Source organism: Pongo pygmaeus, chromosome 16 (genome assembly GCF_028885625.2).
Source record: "Pongo pygmaeus isolate AG05252 chromosome 16, NHGRI_mPonPyg2-v2.0_pri, whole genome shotgun sequence".
Classification (NCBI taxonomy): Eukaryota; Metazoa; Chordata; class Mammalia; order Primates; family Hominidae; genus Pongo; species Pongo pygmaeus.
Window position 1 is genome coordinate 48,307,889 of NC_072389.2, and position 18,791 is coordinate 48,326,679.

The window sequence follows — 18,791 nt, forward strand, 5'->3', positions numbered from 1 at the left end:
ATTATTATTTGTTTTTCTTTTGAGACAATCTCACTCTGTCACCCAGGATGGAATGCAGTGGAAGGCAGTGGCACAATCACAGCTCACTGCAACCTCAGCCTCCCAGGTTCAAGTGATTCTCGAACCTCAGCCTCCCAAGTAGCTGGGATTACAGGCATGCGCCACCACACCCAGCTAATTATTTGTATTTTTAGCAGAGACGGTGTTTCACCATGTTTGCCAGGCTGGTCTCGAACTCCTGACCTCAAGTGATCTGCCCACCTCAGCCTCCCAAAGTGCTGGGATTACAGGCGTGAGCCTCTGCGCCCGGCCAGGATTAATTTTTTAAATATCTTATTTAGAAGAATTGAAGAGATAAAACTGGGGAATTTTAAAAAGATTTTAAAAGGCTGGCCAGGCTTGGTGGCTCACACCTGTAATCCCAGCACTTTGGGAGGCCAAAGGTGGGCAGATCACCTGAGGTTGGGAGTTCGAGACCAGCCTGACCAACATGGAGAAACCCCGTCTCTACTAAAAATACAAAAAATTAGCCAGGCATGGTGGTGCATGCCTGCAAGCCCAGCTACTCAGGAGGTTGAGGCAGGAAAATTGCTTGAACCTGGGAGGTGGAGGTTGCGGGTGAGCTGAGATAGCGCCACTGCACTGTAGCCTAGGCAACAAGAGCGAAACTGTTTCAAAAACAAACAAACAAAAAAAACAACAGCAACAACAACTTAAAAGGCTAACAGGAAATACAGGTTGTCTAATAATATTCTGTAAAATATATATGATCTATAGACCTATTTAGAGTAGGATTTTTCAACCTTAATACTACTGACATTTTGGGCCAGATAATCATTTATCGGGGATGAACCAGACTGTCCTGTTAATTAGGATGTTTAGCAGGAATCTTGGCCTCTACACACTAGATGCCAGTACCTTCATCTCCAGTTGTAACAATTAAAAATATCTCCATGAAACTTTTGGAGACCTGAGGTCTGCAAATGTCTAGTATGCTTTAATTGAAACTGATTGGGCTTTAGCTAAAAATATGTGAGAATATAAATGACCCTTACTATGGTATATAGCAACATGGTACACAAAATGCAAAGACCATTTTTTTTGTTTGTTTTTGAGATGGAGTCTCGCTCTGTTGCCCAAGCTGGAGTGCAGCGGCACAATCTTGGCTCACCGCAACCTCCGTCTCCCAGGTTCAAGCAACTCTCTGCCTCAGCCTCCCGAGTAGCTGGGATCACAGGCACCCACCACCACACCTGGCTAATTTTTGTAGTTTTAGCAGAGACGGGGTTTCCCATCTTGGCCAGGCTGGTCTTGAACTCCTGACCTCGTGATGCACCCGCCTCGGCCTCCCAAAGTGCTGGGATTACAGGCGTGACCACAGCGCCTGGCCGAGGCTATTTTTTTTTCCCTGAGAAAAGAACAGGATAAAGAAAGATTGTATGTTCTAAACAACTGTTAACTGTACATAAACCAGTCAGGCCTAGAATTATAAGGAAGTAAAAACAATTCTCTGTATTTATAAAGTCTAAAACTTTACACTCCTAACCTAAACTAGCTCTAATAAAGAAGGAAAACTAAATTTCAAATTTCAGGCAGAGGTAGGGAGTAAAAACATTCTCTGTGCTGTCACGAAGTTTAAGGCACTGCTCTCACAAAGAATAAAAAGCCTAAAGTTGCTTTCAGTTTCCCTACCACTGGCCTCTTCTATTCAACTAAATTACAACTGTTTCTACAGGTTCAAAATCCCTTATGCCAGACTCTGAAATCCAAATAGCTCCAAAACTGAGAGGTTCTGGGATTTTTGTAGGTTTGGCAACAACTCTGACTTGGTGGCAAAAAATTACTTTAAATGACATGAGACTACAGGCATGATTTATACTACTTGTTATGAATATTCACAGATTTCTTAAAGAAAGATTGTGTTTGATTACAGTGTCCCGCCCTGACTCTGCTGGGAAAGTATTCAGAATTCTGAAATGGCCCCAAACAGTTTCAGGTAAGAGTATGCTGGATATATTATGAACAAGGCAAAAATCTATCACTGACATTCTGTTGGAGAACAGGAAGAAACAGTGAGCACTATTTAACTGGAAGACATATATATTCAGAAACAAGCTGTACTAGCAAAAACTACACTATAACAGTATAATAAAAGAAAGTTAATAAGATTAAATGTATTACAAATAGCAATAAACCAAGAAAAGTACATCATGAAATAGATACAAAATACCAAGACTGTAATACTTGGCCGGGGCACGGTGGCTCATGCCTGTAATCCCAGCACTTTGTGAGGCTGAGGCATGTGGATCACTTGAGGCCAGGAGTTTGAGACCAGCCTAGCCAACATGGTGAAACCTCGTCTCTACTAAAAATATGAAAATTAGCCAGGCGTGGTGGTGGGTGCCTGTAATCCCAGCCAGATGTGGTGGCGGGCACCGTAATCCTAGCTACTTGGGAGGCTGAGGCAGGAGAATTGCTTGAACCTGGGAGGCAGAGGTTGCAGTGACCAGAGATCGCACCACTGCACTCCAGCCTGGGTCACACAGCAAGACTCTGTTTCAAAAAACAAACAAAAAAAAAGGATTTTAATAATTATAATCAATCCTATAAATTTCTAATTCTTACCTGCAAGAATAGGTTGTCTCTCCACTTTTGAAAACCTTCCCACAAAGCTGAAATGCTCCACTGTGCTTCAATTTCTCTAAGCAAATATCTGGATCTTCTCCAAATAAGTACCATTCCAGTGGAGTGAATATTGACATTTGTACACTTTCCTCCTGCTTTTCCAAGTCTGGGTCCATTTCAGCAAAGTAAATTTCTGGCACCAATTGTGCCAAATGATGCAAGAAAGCAGTATAAAAATCAACTTGCTGATCCCACCACTGAAAGAAAAGAAGATGAAAATTAGACTGACTTACAAGTTACTTCTTAATCATCTAGGGGCACAAGTAATGACATAATTCTATAATTTCAAAGTAATTTACAATATATTTCATCTTTCACCAATACAGAAGGAAAGTGGGTGATTAAAAAAAATTAAGCTTGGAAATAAGCAACTGCTCACATACCACCGGTATCTGAAAAAAAAAAAAAAAGAAGAGTAGCTGTAGTAAGAATTATCCTTCCCTTCTGAAATGGCCAATTCCTGCTATGTGAAGGTGGTTCTATTATCAGTCACAGGCTATACAGACAATGCATTCATCAAACACTTTGTTTTAGGAAACCAGAGTATTTAACAAGAGATTGAAATGAACATAGGCCAAAGTTTTGTAAACACAAAAACCACTAACCATAAAAGGAAAAAAACTAGATAAATTGGACCTCATCAAAAGTAAAACCTTCTGCTCTTTAAAAGAAACTGTTACAGATGGCTTATTTGCATGTGAAAACATGCTTACATTATTAGTCATTAGGGAAGCACAAATTAAAATGACAATGAGATACCCCTGCACAACTTAGTATAGTGGCCAAAATAAAAAACTGGCAATATCAAATGCTAACTAGGCCAACAGTGCTTTCCCACCTATAGTCCCATCTCAGGAGGCTGAAGTGGAAGGACTGCTTGAGCCCAGGAGTTCAAGGCTGTAGCGTGTGCCTGTGAATAGCCACTGCACTTCAGCCTGGACAATACATAGGGAGACCTTGTCTCTTAAAAAACAAACAAAAACAAAACACATTTGACTCAAGGCACATCATTTAAAAACAACAACAAAAACTTATCCAAGGAGTTTTACAAGCTAATATAATTAGAATTAAGATTTTAGATAAGGTTCCATAACAGGTCATTAAGGAAAGTTACAGATATTTGATTATATATAAGACTTTTTTAGTTTGCACTAATGAACCTCAATATTCCATTCACAAATAAATTCAACCTCAATATTCCATTCACAATTAAAACTTTATGAAAAATATGTTTACATTAGGTATTACTATAGAAATTAGTCCATTCTCTAAAGGGCAATTTGTAGATAGTTATTAAAATTTTAGATTTACATATATTTTGACCCAGAAATGCCCATTCTAGGAATTTATTCCTCCGATAAACATGTAAAAAGAAAGTATTTTTTTTTTTTGTAGCATGACTATTTTTAATCATCAAAGACTGGAAACAACCAAAATGTCCCAAAACAAGAGCTGAATAAATCATGGGACATTATAAAAAAGGAGAGGGCACAGATCTATATCCTGATATGGAACATAAAGCAAAAGGTACAGAACAGTGAGTATAATGTGCTACCATTTATACTGGGAGAAGGGACGAAAAGAAAAAAGAAGAGGTGAAGGAGATGTATCTGTATATGTTTATATCTGAATACAAAAATCTCTGAAAGGATTCAAAATAAACTCTTAGCAGTAGAAAGAGCCTAGGAAAGACTTAGCGTTCACTGTGTTAACTTTTTTACTGTTTTAATTTTTTACTGTATATACATTATCTATTTGAAATCATTTAAAAACTTTTTCAATCCTATACATTTCATGTACAGTTATTCATAACAGCAAAAAATTAAAAACCTGAATGTCCGTGAAGACATGGTAATAATCTATCATTTAGCCACACTCGTCCAAGTGTGAAAATATATATTTACATCCACCAGATGTGCACTATAACATCACTTGTAACTGAAAAGATGAAGTCCACCTAAATGTCTATCAATAAAGGTATATCCACTGTGGTAAAGTCATACCACTCAGTGCAGTCAGAATGTCATAAATACCGTTAAGTGGAAAAAGAAGCTTTAAATATAATTTCATTTTTGTAAAAAGTAAAAAATTATATATACTTTTAAAATTTCCACACATTTGGGTTTTCTTTCTTTCTTTCTTTCTTTTGAGATGAAATTTCGCTCTTGTCATCCAGGCTGGAGTGCCATGGCACCATCTCAGCTCACTGCAACCTCTACCACCTGGGTTCAAGCGATTTTCCTGCCTCAGCCTCCCAAGTAGCTGGGTTTTCTAATTTAATACATGTGGAGGCACATCTTTGCCTATGCTTCCCTAAACATAGACTAAGGGTCTGAAAGGAGAAACAACAAACTATTAATAATGGCTACACAGACCGGAAGGAACTGGGGAAAAGAATTAGGGATTGTCACATTTTTACTTTCAACAATGTTACATTGTTTGACTTTGTTAGACAAGTGTCAATACTTTTGCAACTAACAACAACAAAAAAAACTTCTAAAAAATCTACATGAGGCCTGGTGCACATGGTGGCTCATGCCTGTAATCCCAGCACTTTGGGAAGCCAAGGCGGGTGGATCACTTGAGGTCAGGAGTTCGAGACCAGCCTGCCCAACATGCTGAAACCCCGTCTCTACTAAAAATACAAAAATGGGCCAGGCATGGTGGCATGCACCTGTAATCCCAGCTACTTGGGAGTCTGAGGCACGAGAATTGCTTGAACCCGAGAGGCAGAAGTTGCGGTGAGCTGAGATCACGCCACTGCACTCCAGCCTGGGTGACAGAGTGAGACTCCATCTCAAAAAAAAAAACTACATGAGATAATACGCCCATTTAAAAATGATGCTGGCCGGGTGCGGTGGCTCATGCCCGTAATCCCAGCACTTTGGGAGGCCGAGGTGGGCAGACTACGAGGTCAGGAGATCAAGACCATCCTCACTAACAAGGTGAAACCCCATCTCTACTAAAAATACAAAACAAAATTAGCCGGGCATGGTGGCGGGCGCCTGTAGTCCCAGCTACTTGGGAGGCTGAGGCAGGAGAATGGCGTGAACCCGGGACGCGGAGTTTGCAGTGAGCTGAGATTGCGCCACTGCATTCCAGCCTGGGCGACAGAGTGGGACTCCATCTCAACCAAAAATAAATAAATATATAAAAAATGATGCCAAATGGTCTCAAAGTATCTCCAATGGGAAAGACAGTAACAGAGAGAAAGACACCACATTATTGTATTATGCTTTTTTTCTTTTTAATAGAGAAGGGGTCTCACCTAGGTTGGTCTCGAATCTTGGGCTCAAGCGATCCTCCCCACCTCCCAAGGACATGGATCTGACTGGGACTACAGGCTCATGCCACAGCACCTGGCTGACTTTTGTGTTATTTTTGCCCAAAATGTATATCTAATTCCAATCATGAGAAAATATCATACAAACCCAAAATGAGGAACATTCCATACAGTAACTGCAAAGTACTCTAAAAGTGTTACGGTCATGAAAACAAGGAAAGATCAAGACATTATTACAGACTGGAGACGAGAGAGAGATAACTAACTGTAACTGGGATCCTGGGTGTGATCCTGGAATAGAAAAAGCACATTCGTGGGAAAACTGATGAAATGTAAATCAGATCTGTAGTTAGTATTAATATTAATTTCCTGTCCTTGATAATTATACTATGGTTATGTAAAATGTTAACATTACAGGAAACAGGAAGAGGGAGGTAAAAGCACTGTGCTACAATTTATGCAACTTTTTTTATAGTCTAAGATTAAAACAAAAAAGAAATGATGCTGAAGAGGTTTATTTACTAATATGGAAAGGCATTAATAACAAACAGTTCAGTAAAGTAGGTTACAAAGCAGTATATATAAAATCTCAATTTGGTTAAATATTATATTTATATTTACATAGAGAAAAATCATGAGGACTATTTAACAAAATGTTAACAGAAATGGGTGGTGAGATTTTAGCATATTTTCATGGAATTCATTACTCTGCTTATCTAATGAGTAATATCCTTACAGTGAGTCCATATTTTGGAAGTAATTTCATAATTTTAAAATTTATTTTACTAATACCTTTTAAAAATAAATATACCTTCCAGTATTCCTACTCCAACTTTTCTGGGGTACTCATACACAAACAACTTTTCTCTACATACCTGGCAACAACTACATACTAACATAGAGATAATATTTAATGTTCTATGTTATACCTAAGGTTCTTTTCATCAACAGCACTAAATGAAAAAAAAAAAAAAAACTTGCATATTCAGCGCTACAAACCAAACAAAAAACCTTACTGTTCTATTTAATTATAGGAGGCATAGAACTAGCTCTTTTCAATTTCTCTTGTTAAGAGTAGAAGAAATTTGAGAGTAAAAAAGAGTACAAGCCTCTCACATTTTATAGATGAGAAAGCTGAATCACAGGGAAGTAAACTGACTTGTCCAAAATCATCAAACAACCAGTTGTTACCAATGTCAGGAACAGAACTAGGTATCCTAAGTCCTAAAGTTCAGTGCCCATTCTACTAAACAAAACATAAATATACAGTTTTTATTTATTTATTTATCTTTATTTTTATTTTTTTTGAGGTGGAGTTTCGCTCTTGCCCAGGCTGGAGTGCAATGGCACGATCTCGGCTCATGCAACCTCCGCCTCCCAGGTTCAAGCAATTCTCCTGCCTCAGCCTCCCAAGTAGCTGGGATTACAGGAACGTGCCACCACGCCTGGCTGATTTTGTATTTTTAGTAGAGATGGGGTTTTTCCATGTTGGTCAGGCTGGTCTTGAACTCCTGACCTCAGGTGATCCGCCCACCTCGGCCTCCCAAAGTGCTGGGATTACAGGCGTGAGCCACTGCATCTGGCCAAATACACAGTTTTAAAATCTACCTTTACTGGCTTGTTCAATTTCACATAATAGGTTGGGCATCCCACACCCAAAAATCAGAAACCAAGACACTCAAAGGAAATGCTCATTATAACATCTTGGATTTTAGATTTTCAGATTTGGAATGTTCAACCAATATAATACAAATATTCCAAAATCTGAAAAAATCCAAATTCCAAAACACAAGGGATACTCAACCAGTAATGGTAAAACAAAACAAAACAATAAAGTTTTGCCTTCTTAATTTTTGCTTTAACTATTGCCTTCTTTGTAATTACAATTATAAATGAAGCCTCTTAGCTAACAACTACTGAACACTACTGAAGGCTACTAAATATTCTTAAATTATATCTGTCATCACATGCTTTATCATGAATAATTGATATTTTAAAACATTATGGCTGGGCATGGTGGCTGTAATCCCAGCACTATGGGAGGCTGAGGTGGGTGGATCACTTGAGCTCAGGAGTTTGAGACCAGCCTAGGCAACATGGTGAAACCCCGTCTCTACTAAAAATACAAAAATTAGCCAGGTGTGGTGGTGTGCACCTGTAATCCCAGCTACTCAGGAGGCTGAGGCAGGAGAATCACTTGAACCCGGGAGGTGGAGGTTGCAGTGAGCTGAGATCATGCCTCTGCACACCATCTCAAAATAAAAACAAACAAAAAAATTAGCCAGACGTGGTGGCACATACCTGCGGTCCCAGCTATTCGGGAGGCTGAGGTGGGAGAATTGCTTGAGTCAGAGAGGGAGAGGTTGCAGTGAGCGGAGATCATGCCGCTGCACTCCAGCCTGGGCAACAGAGTGAGACCCCATCTCAAAAAACAAAACAAATTATACTCTTGGCTGATTTGGACAGAATGTCTGGGTGCTGATGCTTTAAATACCCTCTCCATCAGTCTCACTACTAGCTCTCTGTCCCTCCACCCCCACACCAACTTATTTATCCCTCAAGGCCCAGCTCAAGGCCAACCTTAGTGAATCCTTCATTGATCAGCCCAAGAAAATTTTTCTTCTGTAATTCTAATATAGCATTTGAAGGAGGTACTCATTCTGTACTTATACCACTGGCTGATATCATTAATTACCTTTAAATGTGTACATCTAGCCTCTTCAATTAGAATGTAAGCTCCCTGAGGAAAGGAACTTTGCCCTTCAAATCCCTGTATCCTATAGGCCTAGCACAAGTACACAATAAAAGTTATCAGTTAATTGCTAAATGCTACACATTTCTTGCCAGAGAAAACAAAGCAAATTTTGAAAACATTAAGCCTTCTATAACTTTGTGTATAGAATTCTTTTTTTTTTTTTTTTTTTTTTTTAAAGACAGAGTCTTGCTCTGTCACCAGGCTGGAATGCAGTGGCACGATCTTGGCTCACTGCAACCTCAGCCTCCTGGGTTCAAGCGATTCTCCTGCCTCAGCCTCCCAAGTAGCTGGGACTACAGGCTCGTGCCACCCCAACCAGCTAATTTTTGTATTTTTAGTAGAAACGGGGTTTCACCATGTTGGCCAGGATGGTCTCAATCTCTTGACCTTGTAATCTGCCTGCCTCGGCTTCCCAAAGTGCTGGGATTACAGGCGTGAGCCACCGCGCCCAGCCTAGAATTTTTATAGGAAATAAAGTTCAGTTACACTCTTCACAAAAATGTTTTCCATTATTGCCAAACTGTGGAAAATTTTTTTCAACTAAAATAGGTTTGATTTTTTGCCTTTGGTTGGTTGTTTTTAAAATTTTCCCCCATTTTCAACAGAAATAAAATTAAGAATTTTTAAGTACCAAGTCCAGGAAAAAAAAAATAACTGTTTGGAATTAAGGGAAAGCTTTCCTAATTGACTATTCCGTAAAAAACAAGTTCTTAACAAGTTCTCAACATTAAAATTCCCAAACATTCCAAACATTTCCCTCATCCCCAAGGAGACTAGAGATATGTTTTCAACTCTGACCCAAGGGCTTAGATGCCTGTTTGGGAACATCATTCTGAAAAAGGAACTTACTTAAGTAGATTAGTTTTGTTTAAACCACAATTTGACCTTCCTTAAACAACTGCTAGACATCTACAGAGCCTTCAGAGCCTTGTAATTGTTTTTCTAATTCTTTTTAAAGTGGTAACAGAACCTGGAGGCGCTTCCATTTTTCACAGCCACTATGGATTAGTAATAATTAGAGCATCTCTAGGTACCAAAAATCTTTGATTATACAATGTTTTCTTCTAATATTATTCTACAGACTCAAAGGTTTACAGCAACCAGGCACAATGGCTCATGCCTATAACCCTAGCCCTTTGGGAGGCCAAGGCAGGCATATCACTGCAGCCCAGAAGTTCAAGACCAGCGTAGGCAACATGGTAAAACCCCATCTCTACAAAAAAACACAAAAATTAGCTGGGCATGGTAGCATGAGCCTGTAGTCCCAGGTACTCAGGCTGGGTACCTGAGTGGGAGGATCACCTGAGCCCAGGAGGTTGAGGCTGCAGCAAGCCCTGATCGCACCACTGCACTTCAGCCTGGGGAACAGAGTGAGGCTCTGTCTCCAAAAAAAAAAAAAAAAAAAAGCAAGCTCATAACTAAGCTAAAACCTACCTTCCTGTAACTTTTATCCTGTTACTGAAATAAACCAATATAATTCACTCTGCTTTTTCATCAGTCTTTTCAAATAAATGAAAATAACTATTATGTCTCTCATTTCTAGTCTCTTCATTTCATGGCTAAACCGAAACAAAGAGAATAAAGAAATTTGGGCAGCCCTAAAGACATGGTATCCTGACCACTCTCCAAGTTGATTACCCTTATGAAACTGCACAACATGCTTCCATAAAGAGGAATAGGACTATTTATTACCTTCCTTATCCTGAGCACTAAACTGCTTCAAAAGATCACATTCTGAAAAGGCGCGGTGGCTCAGCCTGTAATCCCAACACTTTGGGAGGCTGAGGCGGGCGGATTACTTGAGGTCAGGAGTTCAAGACCAGCCTGGCCGACATGATGAAACCCCATCTCTACTAAAAATACAAAAAAATTAGCCAGGTGTGGTGGTGCACACCTGTAGTCCCAGCTCGGGAGGCTGAGGCAGGAGAATCGCTTGAACCTGGGAGGCAGAGGTTGCAGTGAGCTGACATCACGCCACCACACTCCAGCCTGGACGACAGAGTGAAACTCCATCTCAAAAAAAAAACGCAAACAAACAACAAAAATATCACATTCTCACATTCCTTTTTTCTTTTTAAATTTTTTTCTATTTCTTTTTCTTTTTTCTTTTCTTTTTTATATATATTTTAAATCCTCTTTTTCCTAGCTCCTGCAAGCAGAGCATTCTTTGGCTGCCACATCACATGACTTAGTGAAAGTGCAGACAACTAAAACCCTTAGATCAATCACATGTAAGAGACCTAGTCCTATACCAAACGAACCTAGACATAAGGCTTTACTTTCATCACAATTAAGTTAGTTTTGACACAATATTCAGCCTATATGGGATTTATCCTTTACTTGTTACCCCTACCAGCCTTGTACTGTCTGTAAATATGATAAGTCTTCTATGTCTTTATGGCATTGATAAAATAAGCCAGAGTCAAATATAGAGCCACGTGACAAGTCCACTCTCTTTTCTTTCCTGTTGCGATAACGTATAAGCATGCTGTCAGAATTTGGTTTTTGAAAACATTTTGTCCCTCCTAAGGGACAAATTCTCTTTGTCCTATTTGTTGTATTCTCTTGTCTCTGTCATAGGTCATGCCCCAATTTTCTAGGCTTTCCTTGAAGTATCTGGATAAGTAAAATCTGCTTTCATAAACTCTGAGGTATCTATTTCATATTCTCTTTCTGCTGTATGGAATATATATCTGCAAACCAACTAAAATCCTCTCTTAAATTACAAGGCAGAACATGTGTGTATTTTTAAAAAATTGATAAATTAACAGACTTTCCCTCCAGTGGCTAAAGTCATTTCTAGCTTACCCATAAATACCAAAACTTCAAAGGCATTTTAAAAGGTAGTCCATAAAGACATTAAGTAGTTATAGCTTCACTCCTCTAAACAAGTCAAACAGACTTTGTTCTGAAGAGTGGCATTAAGTAAACTATTAGAAAGAGAATTATATTCAAGTGAGTAACAGTAGACTCCATTCTGGACAGGGTCTGTGTCATTCCCGGGCAGCAAGTGGGCACTTAGGAAAGTGCACTAACTCTACTGGAGTCTTATCAGTAACATTTATTTACCACAGCATATTTCCATAAGCACTCAGATTAGTATTAGAGCGTGACAACATTAAAAAAAAAAAAAAAAAAAAAAGGCTGTACCAAATGCTTAAAAAAAAACTAAGCTCATCAACTATGGTATATTCAAGAGGAGGCATGTTAACTGAAAATATCTTGAAAGAACATATAGGCGGTCATAGTAAATCACCTGGCATTAGAGGTCTTAATATTTTGTGTTAGGTCATCTGAGGCAAGGGGTTAAAAGCTTAAGGAAAATTATTTCACAGAGCACAGCATATGCTTAATACCTTTACAGAAATGGATAAAGTGGCAGCAAGGGAACTCCGAAGTAACCCTCAAAGTCAGAATCCAAAGAAAGGATGGGCAAGATACAGGCATACCTCAGAGACATTTCGGGTTCAGTTTAAGACTACCACAATAGAGTGAATATAAAGTGAGTCGCACAAATTTTTTTGGTTTCCCAATGCATATGAAAGTTATGTTTACACTACACTATACTAAGAGTGCAATAGTATAAAGTCTTTAAAAATGTACTTAATGTTAAAATACTGCTAAAAAATGCTAATGATCATCTGAGTCTTTAGAAAGTTGTCATCTTTTTGCTGATAGGGGGGTCTTCTCTCAATATTAATGGCTGACTGATTAGGTTGGTAATTGCTAAACATGGGGGTGGCTATGGCAATTTCTTTTTTTTTTTTTTTCTGAGACAGAGTCTCACTCTATCCCCCAGGCTGGAGTGCAGTGGCACAATCTGGGCTCACTGCAATCTCCGCCTCCCGGGTTGAAGCAATTCTCCTCCCTCAGTCTTCCGAGTAGCTGGGATTACAGGTGCCTGGCTCATTTTTGTATTTTTGGTGGAGATGGGGTTTCACCATGTTGGTCAGGCTGGTCTCAAACTCCTGACTTTAGGCAATCCGCCCACCTCGGCCTCCCAAAGTGCTGGGATTACAGCCGTGAGCCACCACGCCCGACCAGGCAATTTTTTAAAATAAGACATCCATGAAGTCTGCCACATTTATTGACCTTTTCACGAAAGATTTCTCTGCAGCATGTGATAGCATGTTACCTATGGCAGAACTTCTTTCAAAACTGGAGTCAATCCTTGCCAACTCTGCAGCTGCTTTATCAACTATGTTTATGGAATATTCTAAATCCTTTGTTCTTATTTAAACAATGTTCACAGCATCTTCACCAAAAGTAGATTCCATCTCAAGAAACCACTTTCTCTGCTCATCCAGAAAAAGCAATTCCTCATCCATTAAGTTTTATCATGGGTTTGCAGCAATTCAGTCATAACTTCAACCTCCACTTCTAATTCTAGTTCTCTTGTTATTTCTACCACATCTGCAGTTACTTCCTCTACTAAAGTCTTGAACCCCTCAAAGTCATCCATGAGGGTTGGAATCAACTTCTTCCAAACTCCTGTTCATGTTGATATTTTGACCTCCTCCCACAAACCATGAATGTTCCTAATGGCATCTAGAATGCTGAGTCCTTTCCAAAAGTTTTTCAACTGACTTTGCCCACATCTATCAGAGGAATCATAATTTATGAAAGCTATAGTTTTATGAAATGTGTTTCTTAAATAGTAAGAGTTGAAAGTTGCAATTACTCCTTGATCCACGGGATGTTGTGTTAGCAGGCATGAAAATAACATTTATCTTCTTGTATATCTCCATCAGAGCTTTTGGGTGACCAAATGTATTGTCAATGATCAGTAATATTTTGAAAAGAATCTTTTTTTTTCTCAGCAGTTCTCTACAGTGGACTTAAAATATTCAGTAAATCATGTTATAACAGATGTGCTGTCATCCAGGCTTTCTAGTTCCATTTATTCAACATACTCAGAGTAGCATAATTCTTAAGGATTCTTGGATTTTCTGAATGGTAAATGGAAACTGGCTTCAACTTAAAATTACCAGCTGCATTAGCCACTAGCAAGAGAGTCAGCCTGTCCTTTGAAGCCAGGCATTGACTTCTCTCTAGCTATGAAAGCTCTAGACGGCATCTTCTTCCAACAGAAGGCTGTTTCGTTTACATGGAAAATCTGTTTAGTGTAGCCACCTTCATCAATTATCTTAGCTAGATCTTCTGGATAACTTGCTGCAGCTTCTCCATCAATCAGCACTTACTGCTTCACGCTGCACTTTTATGTTGCGGAGATGGCTTCTTTCCTTAAACCTCATGAAACAACCTCTGCCAGCTTCCAACTTTTCTTCTGCAGCTTCCTCACTTCTCTTAGCCTTTGGAGAACTGAAGAGAGTGAGGGCCTTGCTCTTCAATTAGGCTTTGCCTTAAGGAAATATTGTGGCTGGTTCAATCTTCTATCCAGAGCACTAAAACTTTTTCCACATCATCAGTAAGGCTGTTTCACTTTCTTATATTTGTCTGTTCACTAGAGTAGCACTTTTAATTTCCTTCAAGAACTTTTCCTTTGCATTCACAACTTGGCTAACTGCTTGGCACAAGAGGCATAACTCTTGGCCTATGTCAGCTTTCAACAGCCTTCCTCACTAAGCTTCACATTTCTAGCTTTTGATTTAAAGTGAGAAATGTTGAACTTTCCTTTTCACTAGAATACTTAGAGGCCATTGTAGGGTTAACTGGCTTAATTTTAGTATTGTCCCATCTTAGGGTATAGGGATGCCCAAGGAGATGGAGAGAGATGGGCAAGTAGCTGGTCAGTGGGGCAATCAGAACAAACACAATATTTTTTTATTATGTTTGCTGTCTTTTATGGATGTGGTTCATGGTACCCCAAAATAATTAAAATAGTAACATCAAAGGTCACTGATCACAGATCATCATAACAGATATAATAATGAAAAAGTTTGAAATATTGTGAGAATTACCAAAATGTGACACAATGACACGAAGTGAGCACACAATGTTGAAAAATGGCACTGAAAGACTTCCTTGAGACAGGGTTGCCATAGACTTTCAATTTGTAAAGAACTGATTATCTACAAAGCACAATAATGAAGCTCAATAAAATAAGGTATGCCTGTATTTCACTGGTTCATCTGTATCACTGATTTATAAAAGTATCTATCCAGACACACTCTTTGTGCAGTACTGAGGACAAAAACCTTTTCATTTGCAGGATAATGTTTGGTATTATAAGAAGTCAGTTTCCAGCACTAGCACATCTACACTAAGTTACTGTTCCTTCCCTAGACTCTTAGTTAGTGGGGCTGAATCAGTCATTTTGACTTAGGGTTTTAGGACTCAATTTCACATCTAATTCTATAGAATCTGGTATTAAAAAATCACAATTTTCCTAACTCCCCAAAATAGAAATTATGAGATGGTGAAAAAACAAAAGCCATTAGGTCTTGCTAAGATCTGGTGACAAAGTACTTCAGTTAGGACTCAAAAGACCTACGTTTTCATCAGTTTTCCCACTCAGAGTGTGTCCTTACTACACAGAACTGTGCTCCGGCCTAAAACAATATAGATTCAAATTTCTAAGGAAAATCATCTCCAATTAAAATCACATATAACTCCTCACTTCTATTTTGAAGTCAAGAGATTATGTTATATTTTAAAGATCCCCTATAGCCCAGGCACGGTGGCTCACACCTGTAATCCCAGCACTTTGGGAAGGCGGGTGGATCACCTGAGGTCAGGAATTTGAGACCAGCCCAGCCAACATGGCAAAATCCCGTCTCTACTAAAAATACAAAAATTAGCTGGGCATGGTGGTGCGCACCTGTAATCCCAGCTACTCGGGAGGCTGAGGCAAGAGAATTGCTTGAACCCGGGAGGCGGAGGTTTCAGTGAGCCAAGATTGTGCCACTGCGCTCCAGCCTGTCTCCAAAAAAACAAACAAAAAAAAGTTCCCCTATAGATATGAGATTATGGGTACGTTTTTCTTTGATTTCCATAATGATTATTGCGTAAGCATAACAATATTAAACTTTTAAAAAATCCTCCCAGTTGAGCAGGAGACAACTTTGGGAAATAACAGAAATATTCTATAACCTGATTCGGTGGTAGTCACACAAGTATACACATTTGTTAAAATTTATCCAAGAAACGCCTTAAATGGTACATTTTTTATTATATGTAAATTATATCTCAATAATGTTAATATCTCTTAACAGTCTCAGCTTCTATTATCTCTACCTCCTCTCTACCTCAGTGTCTTATTCATTCAGTCATGCATTCAATAAAAACTTTGAAGCAATGTGCTAGAAACTAGAGATACAGCTGTGAACAAGAAACAGTTCAGGCCTTCAAGAACTTCACTGTCTAGAAGGAAAGACACATAGTAAACAGATAACGTAGAGTACAGTCTGAGACATGCTACATAAAACAGGAGTATGGAAAGGGTGCTATAGGAACACATAAGACGTGCCTCTTTTTTTTTTAGACGGAGTCTCACTCTGTTGCCCAGACTGGAGTGCAGTGGTGTGATCTCAGCTCACTGCAAGCTCCATCTCCCGGGTTCACACCATTCTCCTGTATCAGCCTCCCAAGTAGCTGGGACTACAAGCGCCCACCATCATGCCTGGCTAATTTTTTGTATTTTTAGTCGAGAAGGGGTTTCACCATGTTAGCCAGGATGGTCTTGATCTCCTGACCTCATAATCCACCCACCTCGACCTCCCAAACTGCTGGGATTACAGGTGTGAGCCACCGCACCAGGCCAAGAGGTGCCTTTAACCTGGCTCTACCATCACAAAAACTTGATGTGCCCCCATGTACTCAAATTCTAAAATGCCCCTTTCTGCCCACAAAGTTCAGTCCTCCCACTTATGTCAACCTCATGCCCTTTAACACCTCAATCCCACCCATTCCCTCCAGATTTCCCGTTTTGGTTTTTATTGCCTCCCTGTTCAGCCTGGACTCCAAGGTTAGCCACTACCCTAACATGCTGGCTCATTCCCTCTTTTTTCCATCTACAACCTCCAGCCACCAATCACTACTGATCTTACTACAATGAACCATTAATGTTGATCCTCAGTTATTCATTCATTTAAAAATATTTAAGTGTCTTCTGTATCAATCACATACCAAGATACATCAATGTGGACAGGCACGGTGGCTCATACCTGTAATCCCAGCACTTTGGGAGGCTGAGGCAGGCGGATCATGAGGTCAAGAGATCGAGACCATCCTGGCCAACATGGTGAAACCCCATCTCTACTAAAACTACAAAAATTAGCTGGGCGCGGTGGCATGCCCCTGTAGTCCCAGCTACTCAGGAGGCTGAGGCAGGAGAATCGCTTGAATCCGGGAGGCGGAGGTTGCAGTGAGCCGAGATGGCACCATGTACTCCAGCCTGGCGACAGAGCAAGACTCCGTCTCAAAAAAAAAGATGCATCAATGAACAAGTCACACATGATCCTTCCCTTCATGGAACTTACCTCTCCCTCTGGAGGAAGAAACAGACATTTCGCTAAGTAAATAAAGACAATACCGTAATTAGAGATTGTACTATTTGAAATGGGAGAAATAAACAGGTTGCTTTGACAGAGAATAAGAGGAACTCATCTTTTAGACAGGGTGTGTATTAAGAAAAAGCAGAGGAAGAACACTCCAGGAAAAGCAAACAGCACAGACCCTAAACCAAAATATAGCTTGGGCTTGTACTAACAGGCCAGGATGAGTGAGGAGAATGTAATAGGAAATGAGGTGGAGATGTAGGGGCTGGACCAGGCAAACTCTTGAAGGCTTGTAATGAGTTTAGACTTTATTCTAAGTATAAGAGAAAGCCACTGAGGATTTAAGTAGGAGACTGACATGATCTCATTTAATCTTTAAAAGATTACTCTGGTTGTTCTGTGCAGAATGGACAGGAAGAGGGCAACAGTGGAAGCAAAGAGACCACTTAAGAAGTCACTGCAGTAGCCAAGACAACAGAAAGTGACTTGGACTACATGGGTGGAGACAGAATTATTTGTGTTCAAGAGCTATGATGGAGGTGTCGTCTACTGAGACAGGGATAACAAAACTCTTGATCGGCCTTTCTCCTTTCCTCTCCTAAAATCTTGTCTTTCCTCTCAATATATGACACAACCAAGGCCAGGTGCGATGGCTCACATCTGTAATCCCAGCAACTGGGGAGGCCGAGGTGGGTGGATCACTTGAGGTCAGGAGTTCGAGACCAGTCTGGCCAGCATGGTGAAACCCCACCTCTACTAAAAATATTTAAAAAATTGGCTGGGCACGGTGACTCACGCCTATAATCCCAGCAATTTGGGAGGCTGAGGTGGGCAGATTGCCTGAGGTCAGGAGTTCAAGACCTGGCCAACATGGTGAAACCCCTCTCTTTACTAAAAATACAAAAATTAACCAGGCGTGGTGGCAGGCACCTGTAATCCCAGCTACTTGGAAGGCTGAGGCAGGAGAATCGCTTGAACCCGGGAGGCGGAGGTTTCAGTGAGCCAAGATCTTGCCACTGCACTCCAGCCTGGGAGACAGAGAGAGACCTTGGCTCAAAAAAAAAAAAAAAAAAAAAAAAAGCCAGGCATGGTGGTGCATGCCTGTAATTCCAGCTACTCGGGAGGCTGAGGCAGGAGAATCACTTGAACTTGGGACACGGAGGTTGCAATGAGCCGAGATCATACTGCTGGAAACAACACAACCACTGCCATGAATGCTTAAACCAAAAACTGAGGATGCAGATGTCAACTATTCCTTCCCTTTTGCCTCATGCCTAATCTATCAGCAAGTCTTTTTGCTTCTTCCATACTTTTAACATCTTTCTCACATTCATCCTCTTCACTCTATCTCCAAGGATAACCTTTCCAGTGCAAGCTACCATCAACTATGGCTTGGGTTACAGCAGCAACTTCTTAATTGCTCCCACTGTTTGAAACACCAGACATCCAAGTGAAGATGTCAAGTAGGCAGTTGGATTTATGATTCTGGAGTTCAGAAGTGAGATGACACAGAGATATAAATTTGGGAACTGAATACATACAGATGGTATTTAAAGTCACAGAACTGGATGAAATCCCCTAGGTAGAGGTTACAAACAGGCAATAGAAA

The 18,791-nt window shown here is 40.0% G+C and overlaps 1 protein-coding gene across 1 annotated transcript in view; it reads right to left on the reverse strand.

Annotated features, from left to right (window-relative positions):
- Positions 1-18,791, reverse strand: part of UBR1 (ubiquitin protein ligase E3 component n-recognin 1) — a 228,767-nt gene that overhangs the window by 132,201 nt on the left and 77,775 nt on the right. Inside the window, exon 6 of the mRNA XM_054452124.1 lies at positions 2,626-2,882. Coding sequence (XP_054308099.1) covers positions 2,626-2,882 — 257 coding nt within the window. The remainder of the gene's footprint in view (positions 1-2,625; positions 2,883-18,791) is intronic.